Here is a 23,334-nt window from a genome sequence, read left to right on the forward strand (position 1 = left end):
AGACAAATTGCCAGATGATGCCAGGCAGGAATTCTAGGTTATTTTAGAAGAGGGAAAACTGGTGGCTAGGACCTCTCTGCAAGCTGACTTTCATGGGGCAGATTCAGCAGCCAGAGTATGGCATCTACAGTAACTATGCACAGATGTTCTTGGTTTCAATTGTCTGTGCTCCCTCAGGAGGTCCAGCAGACTATCCAGCATCTCCCCTTTGAAGGTCCTGCCCTGTTCTCATAGAAGACAGATGATAAGCTCCACAAACTCTAGGATTTGAGGGCGATGCTGAAATCATTGGGAATTTATACTCCTTTCCTTAAAAGAAAGCAAATTCTATCCTCCGTCTCTCCAGAGGTACCCGCTTGTCCTGCCTAAACAGCCTGACCATTCTGGGAAAAGGGAGGAAAAACCAGAGGAGGAGATGCCCACCACCTCAGTTTTCTTCTACTGCAGGTTCTTTGAGACAGTTGGGAAATCCCCAAGCAGTCTGTTTGAGTTTCTTGTCAGGGACAGAGTGCCAGATCGTTATGTGCCAGTTTCTCCCTCCTCAAAGATTATCCCACTTTCATACATGCTCAGACCCATATTATTATGGATAGATGGGTTCTAAGTACTTGGGGTCAGGGATACACTTTGCAGTTTATTTCCAACCCTACCTCCCATCCCCCTTCCCTATCTGTCTGAGGGACCAGTCTCACGAGGCTGTCCTCCTCCAGGAGGTCCAGTCTCTCCTTGATTTGGCAGCTATGGAAGAGGTTCCCCCTTTCCATGGAGGGAAAGGCTTCTGTTCACATTACTTCGTGATTCAAAAGGCGGTCTCAGAACTATCCTAGACTTGCAAAATTTTAAACAAATATATACAGAAAATAATTTTTTCATGGTCAACCTAACCTCCGTCATCGCCCTGGATCCTGACAACTGGGTACACTGCTCTCAATCTGAACGATGCACGTTTCCATGTTGCTATCCATTTAAGCCACAGGAGAATCCTAAGACTTCTGGTCAACAACACCCATTATCAGTTTATGGTCCTGCCCTTTGGCCTGGCTGCTGCCCCATGAGTATTTACAAAATGCATGGCAGTCGTGGCTTCATTCTTACGGAAAGCAGACATGCAAGTATTTCCTTACTTGGATAACTTGATGGTAAGAGCAAAAACAAAAGGAGTACTTGTGGCACCTTAGAGACTAACCAATTTATTTGAGCATAAGCTTTCGTGAGCTACAACTCACTTCATCGGATGCATACTGTGGAAAGTGTAGAAGATCTTTTTATATACACACAAAGCATGAAAAAATACCTCCCCCCCCCACTCTCCTGCTGGTAATAGCTTATCTAAAGTGACCACTCTCCTTACAATGTGTATGATAATCAAGGTGGGCCATTTCCAGCACAAATCCAGGGTTTAACAAGAACGTCTTGGCGGGGGGGGGGGGGGGGGGGGAAGAGGTAGGAAAAAACAAGGGGAAATAGGTTACCTTGCATAATGACTTAGCCACTCCCAGTCTCTATTCAAGCCTAAGTTAATTGTATCCAATTTGCAAATGAATTCCAATTCAACAGTTTCTCGCTGGAGTCTGGATTTGAAGTTTTTTTGTCGTAATATAGCAACTTTCATGTCTGAAATCGTGTGACCAGAGAGATTGAAGTGTTCTCCGACTGGTTTATGAATGTTATAATTCTTGACATCTGATTTGTGTCCATTTATTCTTTTACGTAGAGACTGTCCAGTTTGACCAATGTACATGGCAGAGAGGCATTGCTGGCACATGATGGCATATATCACATTGGTGGATGTGCAGGTGAACGAGCCTCCGATAGTGTGGCTGATGTTATTAGGCCCTGTGATGGTGTCCCCTGAATAGATATGTGGGCACAGTTGGCAACGGGCTTTGTTGCAAGGATAGGTTCCTGGGTTAGTGGTTCTGTTGTGTGGTATGTGGTTGCTGGTGAGTATTTGCTTCAGGTTGGGGGGCTGTCTGTAGGCAAGGACTGGCCTGTCTCCCAAGATTTGTGAGAGTGTTGGGTCATCCTTCAGGATAGGTTGTAGATCCTTAATACTGGGAGTGGTTAAGTCATTATGCAAGGTAACCTATTTCCCCTTGTTTTTTCCTACCCCTCCCCCCCTCCTCAGACGTTCTTGTTAAACCCTGGATTTGTGCTGGAAATGGCCCACCTTGATTATCATACACATTGTAAGGAGAGTGGTCACTTTAGATAAGCTATTACCAGCAGGAGAGTGGGTTTGTGTGTGTGTGGAGGGGGGTGAGAAAACCTGGATTTGTGCTGGAAATGGTCCACTTTGATTATCATACACATTGTAAGGAGAGTGATCACTTTAGATAAGCTATTACCAGCAGGAGAGTGGGGTGGGAGGAGGTATTTTTTCATGCTTTGTGTGTATATAAAATGATCATCTACACTTTCCACAGTATGCATCTGATGAAGTGAGCTGTAGCTCACGAAAGCTTATGCTCAAATAAATTGGTTAGTCTCTAAGGTGCCACAAGTACTCCTTTTCTTTTTGCGAATACAGACTAACACGGCTGTTACTCTGAAACCTGTCATGGATGGTAAGAGGTTGATCCAAGCTCCAAATAAAACTCAGTCTATACAGCATCCAGTCCCTCTTCAATGTTCTGAGCCTGTTGTTCAACGAGGACAAGTCTGTCTACTTCCCAGTTCAGAGCAATCCTGGATTCTATAGTAGCTGGATGTTCCTACCTCAAGCCATTTCCACACAATATTAAACTTTTCTACAGATCTCAAAGCCCATACAGTCACTACAGTAAGAAGCTGCCTCAGGCTACTGGGACACATGGCCACCTGCATGTATGTGTTTCAGCATGCCAGACATTGTCTCAGAAAGCTGCAGAGCTGATGAAAATCCGTGTACTCTCTGGCTCGTCACCTATTGGACATGCTGATTTGAGTACCTGCAGGAGTACAAGCCTCATTGGTCTGGTGGATAGGTCCCTCTCTTACCCACATTGATTGTGATTACAGATGCTTCTTCTCTAAGCTGGGGAGCTCACTTAGGAAACTTAGAAACTCAAGGTCTGTGGTCTCATCAAGATTTGGCTGGCCACATAAACCGTGGGCATTGTGGGCTATTCATCTGGTCTGTTGAGCTTTTCTCCTTCATGTCAAGGGAGAGACCCAAGTCCTCCTGGACAACGCTGGCGATGTATTGTGCAACAGGGAGGGGCCAGTCAGACGGCCTCTGACAAGAGGCGATAGATCTTTGGAAGTTTTGTGTCACTAGTGCAATACATCTCTGAGCCTCCCATGTTCCTGGTGTTCAGAACTGTCTGGCAGATCACCTGAACAGTTCATTCAGCAGAGATCACAAGTTGTCTCTCAGGTTGGATATTGTCAGATACATTTTAAAAATGAATGTGGAGGGGTCCCTGACATAGACCTGTTTGCTGCTCGTCTCAACAGAAAGTGCCAGTTCTTTTGTTCCAGGGCAGGTCATGGGCAGGGCTCTCTGACTGACAAAATTCTGTATGCCTACCCTTCCATTCCGCCCCACAATCCATGTGCGGGAAATCCCCCTTCTTGTGTCTTGGTTGTCCGCACTGCCAGCAGACAACTGGTCTGGACCCTGTGGGAGCCCCTTGGGTGTCCTCCCATTTGTTCCTGAGCCCTTCCCAGGCAGGTTTTCCCTGGGCCTTCTCCTGGTCTCCATGTCCCTGCTCGGCCACCCCTCCTTCCTGGGGAAGTCTGCCTCTGCATACTCCTCCATAAGCTTTATAGCCGACTCAACCGTATTCAGTTGGTGTCTCCTCACCCACACCTTTATGTTCTCATGGAGACTCTGTAAAAACTGCGTTAGGACAAGTGTGTCCATAATCTCCCCCACTGTCTGGGCATCTGGCCTCAGCAGGTGGCCCAGTCCATTAACTTTTGGGTGAATGCCCGGGGCCACAGCCCCCGCATCCACCTCGCCGACCAGAACTTTTGGCGGTACTTCTCCAGGGACAGCCCCACCCGATCCAGTCTGGCTGCCTTTACCACTTCAAAATTCTTGGCCTGCTCTTCACTTAGGGCCATGTAGGCTGCTTGGGCTTCGCTGGCTAGGTAGGGAGCCAGTCACAGGGCTCAGGTTGCCCTGTCCCATCCAGCCCCAGCAGCTACCCGCTCAAATGTGCCTAGAAAGGCTTTGGGGTCATCTGTCAGGTCCACTTTACATAGTCCTAGACCTGGCACCTGCCACCCCCTCCCATGGGGCTCACCACTTTCTGCAGGAGTTGCTGTTGGATGACAGCCTGCTCCCGAATGAATTCCTGCAGTCTCTTCTGCTGTTCTGCCTGCCAGGTGAGCAAGGCCTGTCTCTCCAGCTGGTGGGCTTGCTGAAGACTCTGCATTGCTTTCTGCACCACCTCCTGCTGCTTGACCAGCCATTGCAGGGTTTCCTTCATCTCCGGGCAGCCAAACACTTGCTCTGGCACAAGATCCTGGCCAAGCCCCCACATGTAGCAGAGTGCAGCAGGGCCCCTGTGGCTCCTGCCTCTGCTCAGTCCACAGAGTCACTCAGACTTCTGGGGTTAGTAACCACTGGTGCAGTTTATTCACAGACTTGTTACCACCACCGTTTCACCATGTACAGTTGGCCTTTCACCATCTGCAGGCAGGAGGGAGGGAAGCACTACCTCCCTGCTTCCACTCCCTGCCTTTTCACTTTCTTTCTGCTCTCCCCTCTCCCGGCGTCCTTCCTCTGAAGCATTTATACAGCCCCAGGCTAATCAGGCGGCAGCTGTCTCTGCTTCCCCAATTAGGGCCAGGTTACCTCTATCCAGCTCTAATTTATTGCCCTAAATGGGAGCTGGAGTGACAGAAGGCTGACTCAGCAAGCCTTTGCCCAGCACCTTGTCGCACTGGAATATTAGTTCTTCAATCCTTGTTCTGAAACTCACCTCCAATTTGAACTGCTTGTGAGTCACATGGCATGGAACGGACATGTGCAATCAGTTGAAGAAAAATGGTTATTAATCTCTTCTGTAACTGTTGTTGTTCGAGATGTGTTGCACGCATCCATTCTGTGACCCACCTTCCTTTCCCTCTATATTGGACAGGGCCAGCTCTACTGTTTTTGCTGCCCGAAGCAGCGCGCTGAATTGCCGCCACGGGCGGCTGAAGATAGAGGTTGCCGCAGAATTGCCGCTGCCGCGGAAACGCCCTAACGGCACACGGGCTGCTGCCCCTTGCAGATTGCCACCCCAAGCACCTGCTTGGAACTTTGGTGCCTGGAGCCGGCCCTGATATTGGAGTTTCTATGCAGTCAGATGGAATTGAGGAGGGTTGAGGGAGGCCTCACCCCTTTTTTACCATCATGCAGCAGTGTGAAAGTCCTTTGGGCTCATGTGCTGCCCCAATAGGTATCACTAAGGAAAAAAATCTCTGATTCTGGTTCACTGGGCACGCACACATCTGAAGTGGAGTGGACATATGCAATGTATCTTGAAGAACAACAGTTACAGAACAGATTAGTAACTGTTTGTTTTTTCTTTGTGTATTAGCTGATTGTGGTATGCTATATGTGGTAATTGCTTCATGAAGCTTTACTTCAAAACTAGATTTCCTCATATGGTTGTTTACTGATCTTAATAAGTGCTTCCTTTTAATTTTCTCCACATAAAATAGTTCTGCATTAGCTGTATCAATCATATTCTTTATCTCAATTGTTCTGCATATTGAGCTCATTAATCCAGCAAATATGGTCACAATTGCCAAACTGAGTAAAAAGGAAACATTCTTTCCACCCTTCTTACAGTCTGGGATTTAAATTGCGTCCACATGAAGCAGTTGGAACTGTTCTACACATCAGATAGTGATTAAAGGAAAGGAAACTAGAAGCCTGCCTGTATTGTAAAGTCAGCATGTCTACTTGTGGTTGAGATCAAGATGTGAGAGTTGATTCTGAGTCTTGGGATTTCTTTTTCTCACCAAAGGGATGATTATCATGCTTGGTTTATCACAGCCCAAACAAAAAGGAAACAATGGTGACATGGTTAAACTATTCCCAGGGAAGTAGAAGATTAGGTTGTAACATTTTATAAAATGTTTTGTTGCTTAAAAATCTTACAAACAAACAACAAAATATACCCAAATGTAGTTGGAGAAGACACAGTAATAATTGCTGTTGCTCTGGGGGTGGGGTTAGGGGAAGATGCAGAGAGTCCTGAATACCTTTATGAAGTCTCATGATTTCTTGACTTAGTACCTGATCCAATACCCATTGCTTTCATTGTGCATTGTTCCATTGGCTAAATGTGCTTTGGATCAGAGCCCTAGTTGTGGTGTTGGAACCATCTTTGATTTGTCTTAATTTTAAGATGCTAAACTTCATAGATGGACTAAATAGATGCACAAAAAGATTCTGATCACACCCTGGTGTGAATAAGTACTAACACTACCGGTGTCAATTCAGTATGCTATAGTGTAAAATCCAATGTAAATGAAATCAGGATCAGGCTTGTAGAGTTTAACTGCTGCTCATAAAAACCTGTTTTGTACAGTTATGTGTTCACATATAATCCATGTATAGAACAAACATCAAATCAAATTATTTCTAAAACAGAAGCACATTTTTAAAATAACCTAATTTGGTGTTTGTATAATCAAATTTTGTGCTGCCATACTAATTAAATTTTTGTTCGAGTATATACTGTACATGTTATGTTATGCTATGTACTGGAAGCAGGTATAATCTGTACGGAACTTCAATCCAGTGGAATAAGTGTGTGTGGTGGTGGGGAGAGATTTTAAACATTAGTAAAATGACCAGTAATTTCATATACTTGGTTAAAGAAATGAAGGAATCAATTCTGCAAATATTTATTACAGGTCATGGTATTTACTATTATGAGGATTGTAGGGCAATATGTATTTATACATTATATCTGGTTAAACTCAGTTTACAAAATCTTCTTTTTCTCTTCTGATTTTTGTAAGTGCATTTGGACACATATTGAGAATAGTTCTATTTAAATTGAAATAGAATTTCAGAATATGAGTAATTATATCTTTTCAGATCTGTACAGAACACACAAGATTTGTGTGCATGATGTATCTCTATAGAGTCTAATATTAGAGTCTAGAGCTAGTCGAATATTTATATACAACAGTGATTTTTTCTTTTTTTGTCTCACAGGAGAAGCTAACCTTCCTCCATACTTTATATCAGCATTTGGTAGCAGGCTGTGTGCTTATAAAACAACCAGAAGGCATCCTGGATAAATTCTCCTGGCCTGAGCTTTGTGCAATCTTGCAGGAGAATGTTGATGCCCTGATCTTAGACCTCAGCAGGGCTAATGAGAAGGTAACTGTCCTTCGGCGCCAGATACCTCTATTAAATTCAGTGACATTTGTCCACATCACAGTATCATTAAAAGGGACTGACATTCATCTTATTTCAAAAAGAATTTGGACTTTAATAATTCAATACCATTAATTATGGCTTGTCTACAACTCAGTTTGATGCCATTGCTGTGGGCATGTAAATGTGACTGAAGTCTCTAAGCTCCACTTTCTGTGCAGGACATGCTAATACTACTAGCCAGTATTAACCACAGGGACCTAATTAAAAGAAAATAAATTAATCTTACTGATGAAGCAATTCAAAGAACTTAGTCATTTATACTAATAAACCAACACTTTATCTTAGCATAAAAGAGAAACAAAATACAGGGGCATCATCTTAAAACCATTTGCTTGTGAATCAAAATCCTGTTTTTAGAAAAATGTAATTATTTGGTTATGGCATTTATAGTCTGAAATATAATTATTTAGGAACCACCATTATGAATTTAAAAATTATAAATATTTGTTTTGGGGGACACAGGATACTTTTATGGGTGATTTCATAAAGCTAAGTCTGTTCAAAAGAAACATATTTTTCAGAAATCTGTTTTGTTACAATAAATTAAACTGGCTCAGCAGACTAACATATGCTGCTCCTAAGGATTTCCATTCATGTTCTGGTTCCATTGATCGGGTCAGCACTATGTTTCTGTGGTCTAGAAGAAAGATTCCAGATCTTGGCTATGCTGACATTTGCTCTTGAGGGACAAGAAGGGGAAAACTTTCATGAGTTTCTCATCTGTTGGAGTTATGAACACTCTCTTGGCTCAAATTCAAGAACAGGGTTGCTTACAGTTAATCATTTTGACTCTGCCTCTATTAGTAAATATCCCAGCAGTCAATGGAAAACATTAACAGGGTTTGGTTAGACAATGATGTGGATCATGCAGATTAGACATGGAGGAAACACCTCCCTTCTCCTTTCAGAGGAAAGAGAAAAACAACAAAATTACTGGTAGTTTTTAAGTACAGTAGTTGAGATGGGCCAGCAAGTGTTTTCAGTGATATTTCAGGGACATCAGTTTCTTAGAATTTAACAGACAGTGTTGTCTGCTGCATTAGAACTGCTCATCTCTTAACAGAGATTTTTCACCTGCAATTCTCTAAAATGTATAGAAAAGAATATTGACCATATGTTTAGATTTAGTATTGAAAAATGCAGGCATGCCTATTTGAGATAATTCGTAAATGAAAACACAGTTCCATTTAGCTTTAATAGAAGTTGCACGGCTAAAGCCTTGATTGCTAAATTATACCCCTTAATCTGCTCATTGAAATGCATCATAAAATTAACAAGCTTGCCTGTGAAAAGAGGCATCATGTGTACTGTAAAGCTCTCTTAAATTGTATTAATGCTCAGAAAATACAAGTAATGCTTTGGTTTTCAAATAAAACATTACATAAAAATGCAACCTCTGATTTTCATTATCACTTAACTTGCTGTATGATTATTGTGCTAGGATTATTAATTATATAGCACCATAATTGTTCTCTGCACATTTCAAAACAAATAAGATAAGGTTCCTGTCTAGAAGAATTCTGACATGGACCCACATGAAACCTGGGCATCTGTTCAGCTACAGGAGTGTATAGAGATGACAACATTGATGAGATCAGCATAGATTGGATTTTTTGGAAGAAGTGGGTTTTAAAGACAGATTTGAAGCAAGAGATCTGTGACATGCTTATCTTTTTAATTCTGTGCTGTCTGAAGAAAATGCAATCAAGGTCTTCTACCAAAAGAATCTCTCTTTAAAGTAGGATTTAAAACAAACGCGAAGGTGCATTTTTGTTTAATTAATCTTTTTTAAAATATCTTTGATGCAGATATCTCATCTAGAATATATTTGCAAGAACAAGTCTGATACCATGAGGGAACTTCAACAGACCCAGGAAGACACTTTTAACAAAGTGGCTGAGCAGATGAAAGCACAGGAAAGCTGTTGGCAGAAACAGAAAAAGGGGTTGGAGCAGCAGTACTCTGGACTCCTTGGGGAAGTTCATGCAAGGGCACAGGTACTGTACTTGTTCCAGAAAGCTCTAAATGACTAATTTTTTTCTTTAAATATTTAGTATATTATTTCATTATTTTGAGTTTCAAACCAGTTTAAAGTTGCTTAGGAATTTGAGTATATATTTTTTTATTTTAAGTATTTTTTATTAACAACTTTTACTTACTTTAGGAAATGAATTACTTTCTGTTAAAACATTCCTGAAATGCATTGCTTAATTAGATCCTGCAGTTGGATTCTCCCCATCCCCTTCCCCCCCAGCTTTTTTTTTTTTTTTTTGAAGAGGTTAAAGCCATACAGTGAAAAGATATATTTCTTTGTAGAATTACATAGAGCCCCAGTTGCTTTTTCCAATATGGACCCCCCCCTCCTTCTGAGAGTTTGTAGAATAAAAGTGATTTGAATTCACTGTGGAATGGAATTAGGTATATAAATTCTGAACCCAGGAGCAAATTAGTAGTTGCGGTAACAATGTTAAATAGTGTAATAGTCCCTTTTGTTTCATGCACTACAGTGAAACAAATAACTGTGACTTGAGTTATGTGCACTGAGCTTGAAGTTTAATGTTTTTATGAAAGGTTGAAGACTGTCAGCTCTGGAAACTGAAGTTCTCTCTGGACAGATAAAAGCTACACACGCTGACATGCCAGTGTGCCTCAACCGTCACCAGGATGGTCCACTTCATGTTGAGATGGTTCTTTGCTCTTTTAGCTTTTTACTTCTCTATTGAGACTGAAATGTTAGGTTTTTTCTCCTCTTTCTTTACCAAGTTGGATGGGACTCAGGTCAGTTACTTGAAGGTAGAGGTCCCAGTATCTTAGTGCCAATGCAGTCCGTCTCCTTCCTCTCAACTGTCCTGCTGATGTGGTATGATTGAAACTTTCCTGAGAGGGAGTTCAGCTTTTAAAAGTTTGGGAAATGCTGTGTTATGCCAAATTCAGGATGACTTCTTCCTGTTTATGAATAGGACCCTACCAAATTCACAGCAATGAAAAACGCGTCGCGGACTGTGAAATCTGGTCTTTTGTGTGCTTTTACCCTGCACTACACAGATTTCACAGGGGAGACCAGGGTTTCTCAAATTGGGGGCCCTAACCCAAAGGGAGTTGCAGGCGGGTCACAAGGTTATTTTAGGGGGTTTGTGGTATTGCCACCCTGACTTCTATGCTGCCTGCCGGGCTGGGTGGCTGGAGAGCAGCAGCTGTTGGCCGGTGCTCAGCTCTGAAGGCAGCGCCTCACCAGCAGCAGCGCAGAAGTAAGGGTGGCAGTACCATACCACGTCGCCCTTACTTCTACACTGCTGCCTTCAGAGCTGGGCGGCCGGAGAGCGGCAGCTGCTGACTGAGGGCCCACCTCTGCAGGTAGCAGCACAGAAGTAAGGGTGGCAATACCATACCGTGCTGTCCTTACTTCTGCGCGGCTGCTGGAGGTGGCCCTGCCTTCAGAGCTGGTCTCCTGGCCAGCAGCCACCCCTCTCCAGCTGCCCCCTCTACAATAACCTTGATGCACCCCCTCCCCCAGCACTCCTTTTTGGGTCAGGACCCCTACAACTACAACACCATGAAATTTCAGATTTAAATAGCTGAAATAATGAAATTTACTATTTTAAAAATCCTATTACCGCGAAATTGACCAAAATGGATTGTGAATTTGATAGGGCTCTATCTATGAATGAGCAGGACAAGAGGTAAATGCAGGGTGTGAATTCTTGTTCCTGAGCCCAAGTTGCCTGTATTTCCTTCTACTCCATCCTGTGTAGTCACACCTATCTGGAGCGGGTTTAAATCTCTGTCATGGCAGTATGGTTGCTTATTTTACACACACTTTGCACAGATATAAATGACTACAAGCTGCAAGGCAGTAGAGAATCAGGCCATGTTCTACACTCCTCAGGGTTCTCCATGACTGTATCCTTGAACATTGACGATGGGGGGTTGCTCTTAGCCCTGTTTTTGCACCATTGCTTTTGCTGTCATTTTTAAGGAAGTTGGTGCTGGACCTGAATTTGACGCAACATGTTTGGGAATCCAGCCTTTTAAAATATGATTTTATATATATTCTACTGTGTATCTCAGTGATGAATGCTAGACACTTAACATTTTCTTTTGCATGGAGAAAGATGACTGTTTTGATTTATTTTTTCTAGTAAAGAAATAAACACTGTTAAGTAATAATGGCACAAAATGAGAATACTGCTGACATCAGCAGAAGAATATAATAATATTTTGCACTTGTATAGTGTCTTCCACCCCAGGATCTCAAAGTGTATGACAAAAGTTAATGAATTAAGCCTTGCAAGACCACTTTGAGATACAAAATTATTATTAAGCTAATTTGATATTCACCCTGCTTCCTTCCAAACATTCACTGCTGAAGATTGTTTAAAAGTTTAAATAAGGGACTTACTAGCTGTGTTTAATTTTGCAGGCAGTCGTCAGTGTTAGTATAGAACATTGAGAACTGTCTCTGCACAGAGGTACACCTTGGAAATCTTTTGATGAGGTCATCAGATTAATTGACAGCTGTGGCTGTATAGCAGCATGAATAATGCTACTTTGAGACTGTTGGGTGGTTAGTATTGCATTGGTGCAGTAAGCCTTCCAAAGTGCAATGTAAGATTTCAATACCTGGCTTTTTACTATTAAAATATAACCGTTCAATTTGGAAGCTTTGTGCCAGTATTGTAAGACACCTGGCAGTGCTGCTGTCTTCAGCCTGTAGCATTCAGGGCCCCGATCACAAATAGGGTCTTTGGGTGCTGCTAGATAATACTCTACAACAGGGGTTCTCAAACTGGGGGTTGGGACCCCTCAGGGTGTCACGAGGTTGTTACATGGGGGGTTGCGAGCTGTCAGCCTCCACCCCAAACCCCGCTTTGCATCCAGCATTTATAATGGTGTTAAATATATAAAAAAGTATTTTTAATGTATAAGGAGGGTCACAGTCAGAGGCCTGCTATGTGAAAGGGGTCACCAGTAAAAAAGTTTGAGAACTACTGGTCTACAACTGTTGCTCTCAGTTAATTAGATGACCTAATTAGAAAGCAGGTTAGGGTTGCCAACTTTCTATTCACACAAAACCGAACACCCCTACCCCACCCCTGCTCTGAGGTCCCACCCCCCGCTCACTCCATCCCCCCTCCCTCTGTTGCTTGCTCTCTCCATCCTCACTTGCTCATTTTCACCGGACTGGGGAAGGGGGTTGGGGTGCAGGAGGGAGTGAGGGCTTTGGCTGGGGTTGCAGGCTCTGGGGTGGGGCCAGGGATGAGGGGTTTGGGGTGCAGGAGGGTGCTCTGGGCTGGGGGGTGGAGCCAAGGGGTTCAGAGAATGGGAGGAGGCTCTGGGCTGAGGCAGAAGGTTGGGGTGTGGGAGGGGTCTGGGCTGGGGGTGCAGGTTCCAGGGTGGGGCCAGAAATGAGGAGTTCAGGCTGGGGAAGGGGATCAGGGTGCAGAAGGGGGGAGGGCTCCAGCTCGGGGTGTGAGCTCTGATGCAGAGCCAGGGATGAGGGGCCTGGGGTGTAGCAGGGTGCTCCGGGCTGGGATCGAGAGGTTTGGAGAGCTGGAGGGGGATCAGGGGGTTGGGGCGCTGGAGGGAGTCAGGGGTGTAGGCGCCGGGTGGCGCTTACCTCAAGCAGCTCCCAGAAGCAGCAGCATGTCCCCTCTCTGGCTCCTATGCAGAGGCGCAGACAGGCGGCTCTATGTGCTGCCCCATTTCAGGCACCACCCCCGCAGCTCCGATTGGCTACCGTTCCCAGCCAATGGGAGCTGCAGGGGCAGCACCTGTGGACGAGATGGCACGCAGAGCCTCCTGGCTGCCCCTAGGCATAGGAGCTGGAGCAGGGACATGCCACTGCTTCCGGGAGCTGCGCAGAGCCACAACAGGCAGGGAGTCTGCCTTAGCCCCACTGCGCCATGGACTGGACTTTTAATGGCCTGGTGAGCGGTTCTGACCCGAGCCACCAGGGTCCCTTTTTGACCAGGTGTTTCGATCAAAAACCGGACGCCTGGCAACCCTAAAGAAGTGTCAGTGTTCTTCTGTGGTGGAGAACTTCTCAAACTGGACTTGTCACAGATTACTAGCAAACAGAGATGGCTATAGATGTGTTAGAGGATGCGGGGATCCTCATTGGCAGCTGGGCTTAAAATGAATGTAACTTCCAGTGCTTTTGTGGGAAGAGTAACGTCCTCCATTTTGATGTTCATAGAGTCACCTCTGACCTTGAGCAGGGTCTGCCAATAAATTCCTTTAATCTGAAATAAAAATATACATTTGGAAATGTCTGTTTTGAGAAACCTAACAAATATATGGAATGTACTCCCTTGTCTCAGACATGTCATTTCTTCAGATTGTGTGCAGACTTGTAGGAAATATCCTGTGATTTCCAAATATCCATTACTGTGAGTAATTAAAAAAAACAAAAGCAAAAACAGTTTTCACCATTTTAGTGGGCTACATTAAAACTAATATATGTTGTGGCTTTAGCTGCATTGATATCTGCGAAGATGCTGGGATAGAAACAAAAACCTAAAGCTATTAACAAAAAGAGGGATGTTAGTTTCAGCTCTATTAGAAATATAACAAGGTTTGCAAAATAGGAAAGGAAAAAAATCTCTAGGGAGAGAAAATATTTCCTTGTTGATTTGGCATTTATTAAGAAGCAATGCTTTTTACAGAAGAAGCAGGTGAACCAGCTGAGGACTTTGGTATGTTGCAATTGTATCAAAAGTCACTTATGTAAGATATAAAAATAAAATAGTGGAAATACAGTGAAACCTTTTGAAGTCCAAGTGTCATTAAGTCTCTAGTTTGCAATCTGTCTTCTTGCCAACATAAAGGATAAGGACCCAGCAAGAAATAGGATAAAATGGAGTTCTACTCTCCGGGGGAGTATCTAATTTTTGTTAATGAACTTGAAGTTCACAGAGTTCTTTAACACAGTAGGGCATCCCTCAAAGCTCATATGTTCCAGGAAGTCAGCCCGCCACTCTTAAAGGAGCTAACCCTGCTATCTCTTTCAAAAAAATATACTTTTAAGTTTCTAAGACGATATTAGAAACAATGCAGAGTAAGATACAAACAATTAAAAATTATTATAAAAGTGAAAACAGATGCAGCTTCATTTTTTTTAAACCTGTGTTTATGGTTAAATAATAATTTATATACCTCTACAATATATTTGAAAGATTTTAGGTTTTGTTCATTTTCTCATCTTGCAAATTTTCAAAAATAAGCATTAAACAGAGTACAGGATGCCAGTGCTGGTATTTCATAGACCTATAGGGATTGCACTTTAAATGTGCTTACTTAAATGCTGGCCTGTCAGCTCTGAGGGTTAGGAACCATAAATTGGTTTCCAAATCCAAATGACCTTTTTCGTGCCTTCCCGACACACTATCAGATAGTATTTGGTTCTTGCAGAATAAGGCCTGTAAATAATGCAGTAGTCCCAAAAGACTTTGTAGATGAACAAATTTCCTTTTAAAGTAGAGTACTGATGCAATAAATCCTGTAAATTAAATTATGAAATTAATCCACTTAATGCATTTCTACATAGTAGAAATACTAAAATAGAAGCGTTTCTTCAAATTTAACTTGTCTTCTACTTTGAAGAGCAACATAGTTGTTCTTTCTAAAAATTGTACCTGGTGTTGCTTGCAGATAAGCTGATTGAGGATACTATGCTATCTTCTATCACAATAATAAGAATTAAAAATTGGAGTCCATGTTCTTGTTGGAGTAGCATGGTAAGTCATTGCTATAACACTGTTGTGCTTCCATAGTTTCAGAATGATTGTCCTCCAAAGATTAAAAAAAAGTTAAACTAATTCTGTTGAGATACCTGAATATGATGATTTCTATTGTGATTCTTTTATTTAAATCACTGCCGTATTTGATCTGACCAGAAGAGGAAAAAAATGGAATAAATAAACCTTTTAGCTTTAGTTAGTGAAGAGTTCAGGAGATATTTCTTTATTTTGAAAATTATGCTCTAGTTTAAATCCACGTTTGTCTTTACAGAAATATCAAGAAATTGCAGAAAAAGCCAAGGAAAGATGTTCTGTCATTGAAAAAGCACGAGAGCAGCTGGTCCATGAAAATTCACAATTGAAAAGTATATTAATGCAGACACAAAAGGAACATGCATCTCTGCTGGCAGCCTGTGCACTAATGGGTGGTGCCTTATATCCTCTATACAGCCGATTATGTGCCTTGTCTACACAAAGAGACTTTCTCCAGGATCAGGTCCACACCTATGAAGTACTCAAACAGGAAATTAGGACTCTGGTCAATGCTTTGTCTGATGTAGAGGGAAAGAGGCAAGATGAAGTGAAGATAAAGAAAAAGCATTTCAAAGGCATGATACATGTGTTCCGGAAAGGTGTTATTGCAGTTCTGGCAGCTCACAGACTTCAAATTTTGGGACGGTCAAGTAGCTCTCTTTTCTCCTGGGTAGATGGTTTCAAAGAAGGCATAGGAATCCTAGTTTGCATAGGAGAGGCCAAGGGGAAACATAATCTATCAAGTAAGATAATTGATATGTTATTTTATAATGTTATATCAGATTACACTGTTGGTTTGTTTGTTTATTTATTAATAATGTGTAAAGACAAATATAATGGTGACTTGACTTGAGAAGATATTTGTATGCACATATTGGATCTGAGGCTCCCCCAAATACTAATATTTTCTATCTGTTTATTGAATAGCTGAAAAAGAAGGTGGTGCTGTGTGTGTATATAATATCATCAGATATCTGTGATAGATTTTTATTACCTTTCCAGAACAAGAGGTTTCAAACATTTCAGTATTGTGCTACCTGGTTCACTGCCCTATGAAGTCTCCAAACAAATGGAGATCCAGAGAAAAGGTCCTAATTAAAAAGCCAAAGTGCTAATCTATGTTATATGTATTTCATACTAAAAATAAAATAGTATTCGTATGGGATTATTAAACCTTCGTTTGCAGAGTACAGTAACTGTAAAGACATTGTACATTTATTGAAGTATGAAAGTAAACAAAAACATATTTACTCATTTTATGGTTTCTCCAAGTAAGAGGAAGTGATAAAAGAACAAGTAATTATTTTCCCCTTTAACAGCTGAAGGTGGCATAGTGCATGTCAACACCATCTAAAATTTCTTGAAAGAAAAGTAGAATCCTGGCATGAATTTTGTGTAAACTTTATTTTGATCAATTTCTTAAACTGAAGATTATAGTTTACCATATATCTCATCCAATGTTACTTTTTATTACATTTTGTTTCACAGAACACCAAAAGGAACAAATCCATGGTCTTCAAGCACTCAGCTGGTTTACTAGTTCTGACCTTCTTGCTGCAATAATCAGTTCGGTGGCTGAATTACAGGAAGTTGTTAGCAAAACAGGTAATTTTTAAATATATTGTTGCAGTAGAGAATATAAAAAGTGGTATGTTATGTGATTTCCTGTTTCTGGATTTTGTATTTTCAAATGTCTTTTCTTCTAGCTTAAATTTCTGGAGGTGGAAAGTTGTTTGGGGAGTCTAATTTTCTTAATCTTTATTGGTAGTTGTACTTGTTTTTTCTCTTTTGGATGCTTTTGCATATATATAACCACACCACACACACATGGTCACATGTGGTAGTATGTAAATAATAACCCTATGCCACATGTGGTCAGTACTTCTGAATACTTAATGGCAAAAGCAGTAGTTACTTAAGATTGTATCACAAAATGAAGTGGTGAATATGATAGGGTTAACTTTGACATATAATGCATGTTTAATGTTTACTGTCATTTTAGCATTAGTTTATATCTGGCTTCTGTATTTTTTTGTTTGTTAGCCTAACAATTCAGTAATCGCTTACTTACCTGATTTCCAACATGGGTTGCAAAATATACCCTTTTATTCTTTCCCTCCATGCTCTTACAATTTTCCCACATCTCTCTCTATTTAGTGGTTTTTTTATTTAGTGATGTATAGATCGTCATCTTTATTGTTATTTCTTGTAACTCTCCTAAGGTCCCAAGCAGGATTAGGGCCCCATTATGCTGTATAAACAGCATCTGTAACTACCTGCATGGCAGATTGCATTGATTTCTAGAGAGTGGTAAACAAATATTTGATTCCCTAAATCCCAATACATCTGACCATAAAGGGAAATTAAAGCTTAGCCATTTTAATGAACCATATCTGGATAGTGATTGCCTCCATCTTCCAGTTCAAGATTCATAAAACTTTCTTTTAACTTCTCTGTAAATCTAGCCCAGCATGGTCAGCCCTATTCAGATTAGGGATATCTAGTAGTTTTGAAATTCTTTCTGTAATATTAAAGAGATGAAGTGACCGCTTTCCCTAATATTCGTGAGGTACCAGTGCATGAGACTCACAAGCAGTAGCTTGCTGCTTTGGTAGCTGCTCTCAACTGCACTAAACATTTGTTAATTAAAAATTATTGTAAGACAACTCCTTAAATCTCATTAATTGTAGAATGGCCAAAAGCAGCCAAAGTTTACTGCTGGCCCATTTAGAGAAACTAATCTTGTGTATTGAAAGCCAGTAATTCGTGAGTTCAATCCCACTTCTTCCTCTTACTCAGAGTGTGGCTTTGGGCAAGTTACTTCACCTTCCTTCCTGTGCTTCATCTATCTGTGTACATGGAAATAACAACGTTTCACAGTCTCATAAGAGGGTTCTGAAAATTAATTTGATTGTGTGTAAACTACTTTTAAGAAGTTCGCAAAAAGAAAAGGAGTACTTGTGGCACCTTAGAGACTATCCAATTTATTTGAGTATAAGCTTTCGTGAGCTACAGCTTTATGCATCCGATGAAGTGAGCTGTAGCTTATGCTCAAATAAATTGTTTTTTTTTCTTTTTGCGAATACAGACTAACATGGCTGCTACTCTGAAACCTTTTAAGAAGTTGTAGATCTAGCCTGATAGTCTGGGAGCAAATCTCATTCCGTGGACAGCTAGTTATAGAAAGGTCATTTGATTTGTAAAAATCTACAGAATCATAATTTCAATGGTGTTCACCCTCTGTGGCATGGCAAGAGGGGACTTGCTGCCACCCCAGCCCCGGGTTTTCTGGTTGGTGGACATTTTGATGATACATGATTGGAAATGGGTCAGGTTAGGTATTATCCAAAAGCCTGGTCTCCCATGGCCACAATGGTAGCAAACATGACAAACCTGAAACAATTATGAAGATATATGTTTGAGAGCATGTTTAAAAATCAGGTTTGTTTTTTTTTTAATCATACTTGAACACAGATGCATTGTTACATTAAAAAAAAGACATTGATCTTTGGCAATCCTAGATAAGTTACCGTTGACATATAGGACTGAAAACAGAAACCACTGCTAGACATAATGTCACACTGATCCTCATCTGTGCCCCAGTAGCACATTTTCATACAAGGCAGGTTGCTGGCCAAATATTTTCAGGGTGATGAGCATCTGGTCTTTGCACAGAAACATTTGGTTGGCTAAAGGATTGATTTGGGAGCTCATGGTATTTCACACATAACTAGTGCAATTGGTCCATCCTCCAAGACCCATCCATGCTCAACAGGGGAAGGTAGGTTTGGATGTGCTCAATCACCCTGAGCCATTCCATTACTTGATAGTTTTCTCTCTTGAGAGCAGGTATAAATGCCCCCCTTGTCAGTGGTAAGTTTTCTGTCTGCTTCTTGGAAAATATCCACCAACATAGCTCTGCAAGCTTCTGAATGTTGTCTTCTAATGATGGACTCTCCATACGAACATCTCCAGTGCATTTGTACCCTCATCAGTGACTATCTCAGCCATTCCAAGCACTTTCAGAGTGAGGAAATAGTCTTTAGAGGCTGAATTAAATGCCTTCCAGTAAGATAATTTGGCCTTTTCAGCCAACATTCCAGCAGTGTCACATTCTGAACAGGGGTGCCGGAACAGTTTGTATAGTGGGAGTGCTGAGAGCCACTGAACCAAACTGTAAACCCTGTGTATAATGGAAACTACTCCAAGCCAGGGGGTGCTGCTGCACCCCCAACATCTGTAGTTCCAGCATCTATGATCCTGAAAGGACATGGATTCCTAATAGGTTTTAATGGTCCGAATGATAGGAATACATCTCTGAGGGATATACAAGTGATTCTGTTCCCCAGCAGCAGGCACAAAACCAGAATCTTGCAGAAGTCTTGGATCGCACCACACAGAGAACACTAGAACCTCTGTGTTTTGTGCAAAAATCTGGAGTTTAATAGACCCTCTCTCTGTAGCATTGATGGCATGCAAAATAATTTTAGTGTCAGTCTCCTCATGAAAACTACTGAGAAACTCCACTGAACAGCGTGAGGCAGCAGCTCTATGAAGCCATGAGACAACAAAATTCTTTTGAGTTCATATGCTGGAGCATTTTTCCTGCAAGGTATGTGATTAACTCATCCTTCGTGTGAGTATGAGACATTGTGATGTTGGAGATGTTTGTGGAATCAGTGATTTTTGTATTGGACAGGTGCAATACCGTGGAGTCTCTTCTTCTAGTAATATTTTAATTAATTTCTGTGCATACATGTCAAACACAAGGTGGACTTTATATAGGTCCAGTATTTATTTTCTCTGTAGCCTCATAATGAAGCATTCAGCCAAGTCTCTGCAGGTGTTAATAGTTTTTGGTTTGTTGAGAGCTTGTACCTCAGCCATACAATCTGTGATTGCTACATTGAAAGGCCTCTGCTGGCATAAGTACCAGTCATGTTGTCAGTGGTGCTGGCTTAGAAGACCACGCAAGACGTGCATAAGTTAGCTTTTCGCCTGGCACATAATTGTTCCGTCGCATTCGAACATCAATCGTGGTACTACGGAGAAGGCGTACTTATTCAAAGTCTCACTTAGATTAACATCACGCTGAGAGCTGGACACAACTAAGAGACAAGCAAACAATGACCTGTCTCTGCTTACCTCTGTAATATACCCTGCCACCTTTTCTCTGACTTTCTTCTTTACATTCAAGCATAGATTCATTCTGTTTTTCTTGATTGAAGCCCATAGATTGATGGAGCCTTGGATAGTTCTTTGGGTTCTGAAGGCTTCATACAGGTCATGACCCAAAGTATCCATTCAACTGACATCTTTAGCTATCTCATCACTGAAGACTGCTTTCATCATGATATTAATGAGCTCCAGTCTGTTATGTGCACATTGGTTACCAGTGCAAGTAAGCTTACTCTGCAGATGGGGTTACTGGGGTTACAGATGTTACTTCTTGGGAAATCATCCTAGCACTGTTTAATGTTTTGTTTTGAAATTCGATGGAGTTCTGGGTTTGTCAGGAAAACTAAGAGCATTTGGATGCTGTGTTATGCCCACCAAACACCCCAATGAATTTCATTGCTCTGTTTTTGTGTTCAACGGCTCTATCTCAACCAAGTGCACAGAATTTCCATTTCAAAATTCCTCCCATGTGTCAAAGTCAGACTTTTCTACACCTCCTATTTCAGCGAGGTACTAGGCAATCATTGCAGAATAGCTGGTTAAATCTAAAGCAAAAGTGGTGCAAGGTGCAAATTCCAGTTAGCAGATTGAATAAAGTGCAGCAAAGACTTTTCCACAGAGCTGGCACTTGCCCTGGCATTTTTAACTTTTTCCTGGTGCCTGATGTACTTCTTTTCCAACCTTGCCAAATTCATCTTATAGGTGCACTGCTTATAGCAGTTATAAGGCCCCTGGACGATCTAGGTACAAAAGGAGCACTTAAAGACGTTAAAGTCATTGCAGAGAAACTAAATGAATTCTTTGCTTCAGTCTTCATGGCTGAGGTTGTTAGGGAGATTCCCAAACTTGAGCCGTCCTTTGTAGGTGACAAATCTGAAGAATTGTCACAGATTGAAGTGTCATTAGAGGAGGTTTTGGAATTAATTGAGAAACTTAACAGTAACAAGTCACCGGGATCAGATGGCATTCGCCCAAGAATTCTGAAAGAACTCAAATGTGAAATTGCAGAACTATTAATTATGGTTTATAACCTGTTCTTTAAATCAGCTTCTGTACCCAATGACTGGAAGATAGCTAATGTAGCGCCAATATTTAAGAAGAGTTCTAGAGGTGATCCCAGCAATTACAGACCGGTAAGTCTAACGTCAGTACCGGGCAAATTAGTTGAAACAAGATTAAGAATGGTTTCAGAGTAAAAGCCGTGTTAGTCTGTATTCGCAAAAAGAAAAGGAGTACTTGTGGCACCTTAGAGACTAACCAATTTATCTGAGCATAAGCTTTCGTGAGCTACAGCTCACTTCATCGGATGCATACTGTGGAAAGTGTAGAAGATCTTTTTATATACACACAAAGCATGAAAAAATACCTCCTCCCACCCCACTCTCCTGCTGGTAATAGCTTATCTAAAGTGATCACTCGCCTTACAATGTGTATGATAATCAAGGTGGGCCATTTCCAGCACAAATCCAGGGTTTAACAAGAACGTCTTGGCGGGGGGGGGGGAGGGGTAGGAAAAAACAAGGGGAAATAGGTTACCTTGCATAATGACTTAGCCACTCCCAGTCTCTATTCAAGCCTAAGTTAATTGTATCCAATTTGCAAATGAATTCCAATTCAACAGTTTCTCGCTGGAGTCTGGATTTGAAGTTTTTTTGTTGTAATATAGCAACTTTCATGTCTGTAATCGTGTGACCAGAGAGATTGAAGTGTTCTCCGACTGGTTTATGAATGTTATAATTCTTGACATCTGATTTGTGTTTATATAAAAAGATCTTCTACACTTTCCACAGTATGCATCCGAAGAAGTGAGCTGTAGCTCACGAAAGCTTATGCTCAAATAAATTGGTTAGTCTCTAAGGTGCCACAAGATTAAGAATAAAATTGTCAGACTCATAGAAGAACATAAATTGTTGGGCAAAAGTCAACATGGCTTCTGTAAAGGGAAATCATGTTTTACTAATCTATTAGAGTTCTTTGAAGGGGTCAACAAACTTGTGGACAAGGGGGATCCAGTGGATATAGTGTACTTAGATTTCCAGAAAGCCTTTGACACGATATGTTGGGGAAGTTTCAACACAGCTTTTGTAAAGGAAATCATGCCTCCCCAATCTATTAGAAGTCTTTGATGGTGTCAACAAGCATGTGAACAAGAGTGATCCAGATGATATAGTGTACATGGACTTTCAGAAAGCATTTGACTAGGTCTTATACCAAAGGCTCTTAAAGAAAGTAAGTATCCCAGTCCTGGGATAAGAGGGAAGGTGGTCTCATGGATCAGTAACTGGTTAAGACAGGAAACAAATAGGAAAAACTGGTCCATTTTCACACTGGAAAGTGGTAAATGGTGTCCTGCAAGGATCTGTACTGGGACCAGTGCTGTTCCACTATTCATAAATGATCTGGAAAAGGGGTAAACGGTGAGGTGGCAAAGTTTGCAGATGACACAAAATTATTCAAGATAGTTAAGTCAAAGCTGACTGCAAAGCGATCTCACAAAACTGGGTGACTGGACAACAAAATGACAAATGAAATTCAATGTTGATAAATGCAAAGTAATGCACTTTGGAAAACATAATCCCAACTATACATACAAAATGATTGGGTCTGAATTAGCTGTTGCAACTTATGAAAGAGATCTTGGAGTCATTGTGGATAGTTCTCTGAAAGCATCTACTCAATGTGCAGCGGCAGTCAAAAAAGCTAACAGAATGTTAGGAACCACTAGGAAAGGGATAAAAAGACAGAAAATATCATAATGCTACTTTATAAATCCATGGGTAGCCTATACCTTGAATACTGCATGCAGTTCGGGTCACCTCATCTCAAAAAAAAAAGAAAAAAAAAGATACATTAGAATTGGAAAAAGTACAGAGAAGAGCAGCATAAATGATTTGGGGTTTGGAACAGCTTCCATTTGAGGAGAGATTAAAAAAACTGGGACTGTTCACTTTAGAAAGAAGACAACTAATGAGAAATATGATAGAGTACAATAAAATCTTGAATGGT

At 41.3% G+C, this 23,334-nt stretch overlaps 1 protein-coding gene across 9 annotated transcripts in view; it reads left to right on the plus strand.

Annotated features, from left to right (window-relative positions):
• CCDC171 (coiled-coil domain containing 171) overlaps positions 1–23,334 on the plus strand; it is a 238,783-nt gene that overhangs the window by 94,183 nt on the left and 121,266 nt on the right. For all 9 annotated transcript variants that reach the window (XR_013346211.1, XR_013346212.1, XM_077817681.1 and 6 more), the window contains exons 15-18: positions 7,151–7,318; positions 9,187–9,375; positions 15,389–15,893; positions 16,639–16,755. Coding sequence is in view for 7 of the 9 variants with exons in the window: in XM_077817681.1 (XP_077673807.1) it covers positions 7,151–7,318; positions 9,187–9,375; positions 15,389–15,893; positions 16,639–16,755 (979 nt within the window). In the remaining 2 variants the exon portion in view is untranslated. The remainder of the gene's footprint in view (positions 1–7,150; positions 7,319–9,186; positions 9,376–15,388; positions 15,894–16,638; positions 16,756–23,334) is intronic.

Source organism: Eretmochelys imbricata, chromosome 5 (assembly GCF_965152235.1).
Source record: "Eretmochelys imbricata isolate rEreImb1 chromosome 5, rEreImb1.hap1, whole genome shotgun sequence".
Taxonomy (NCBI): Eukaryota; Metazoa; Chordata; order Testudines; family Cheloniidae; genus Eretmochelys; species Eretmochelys imbricata.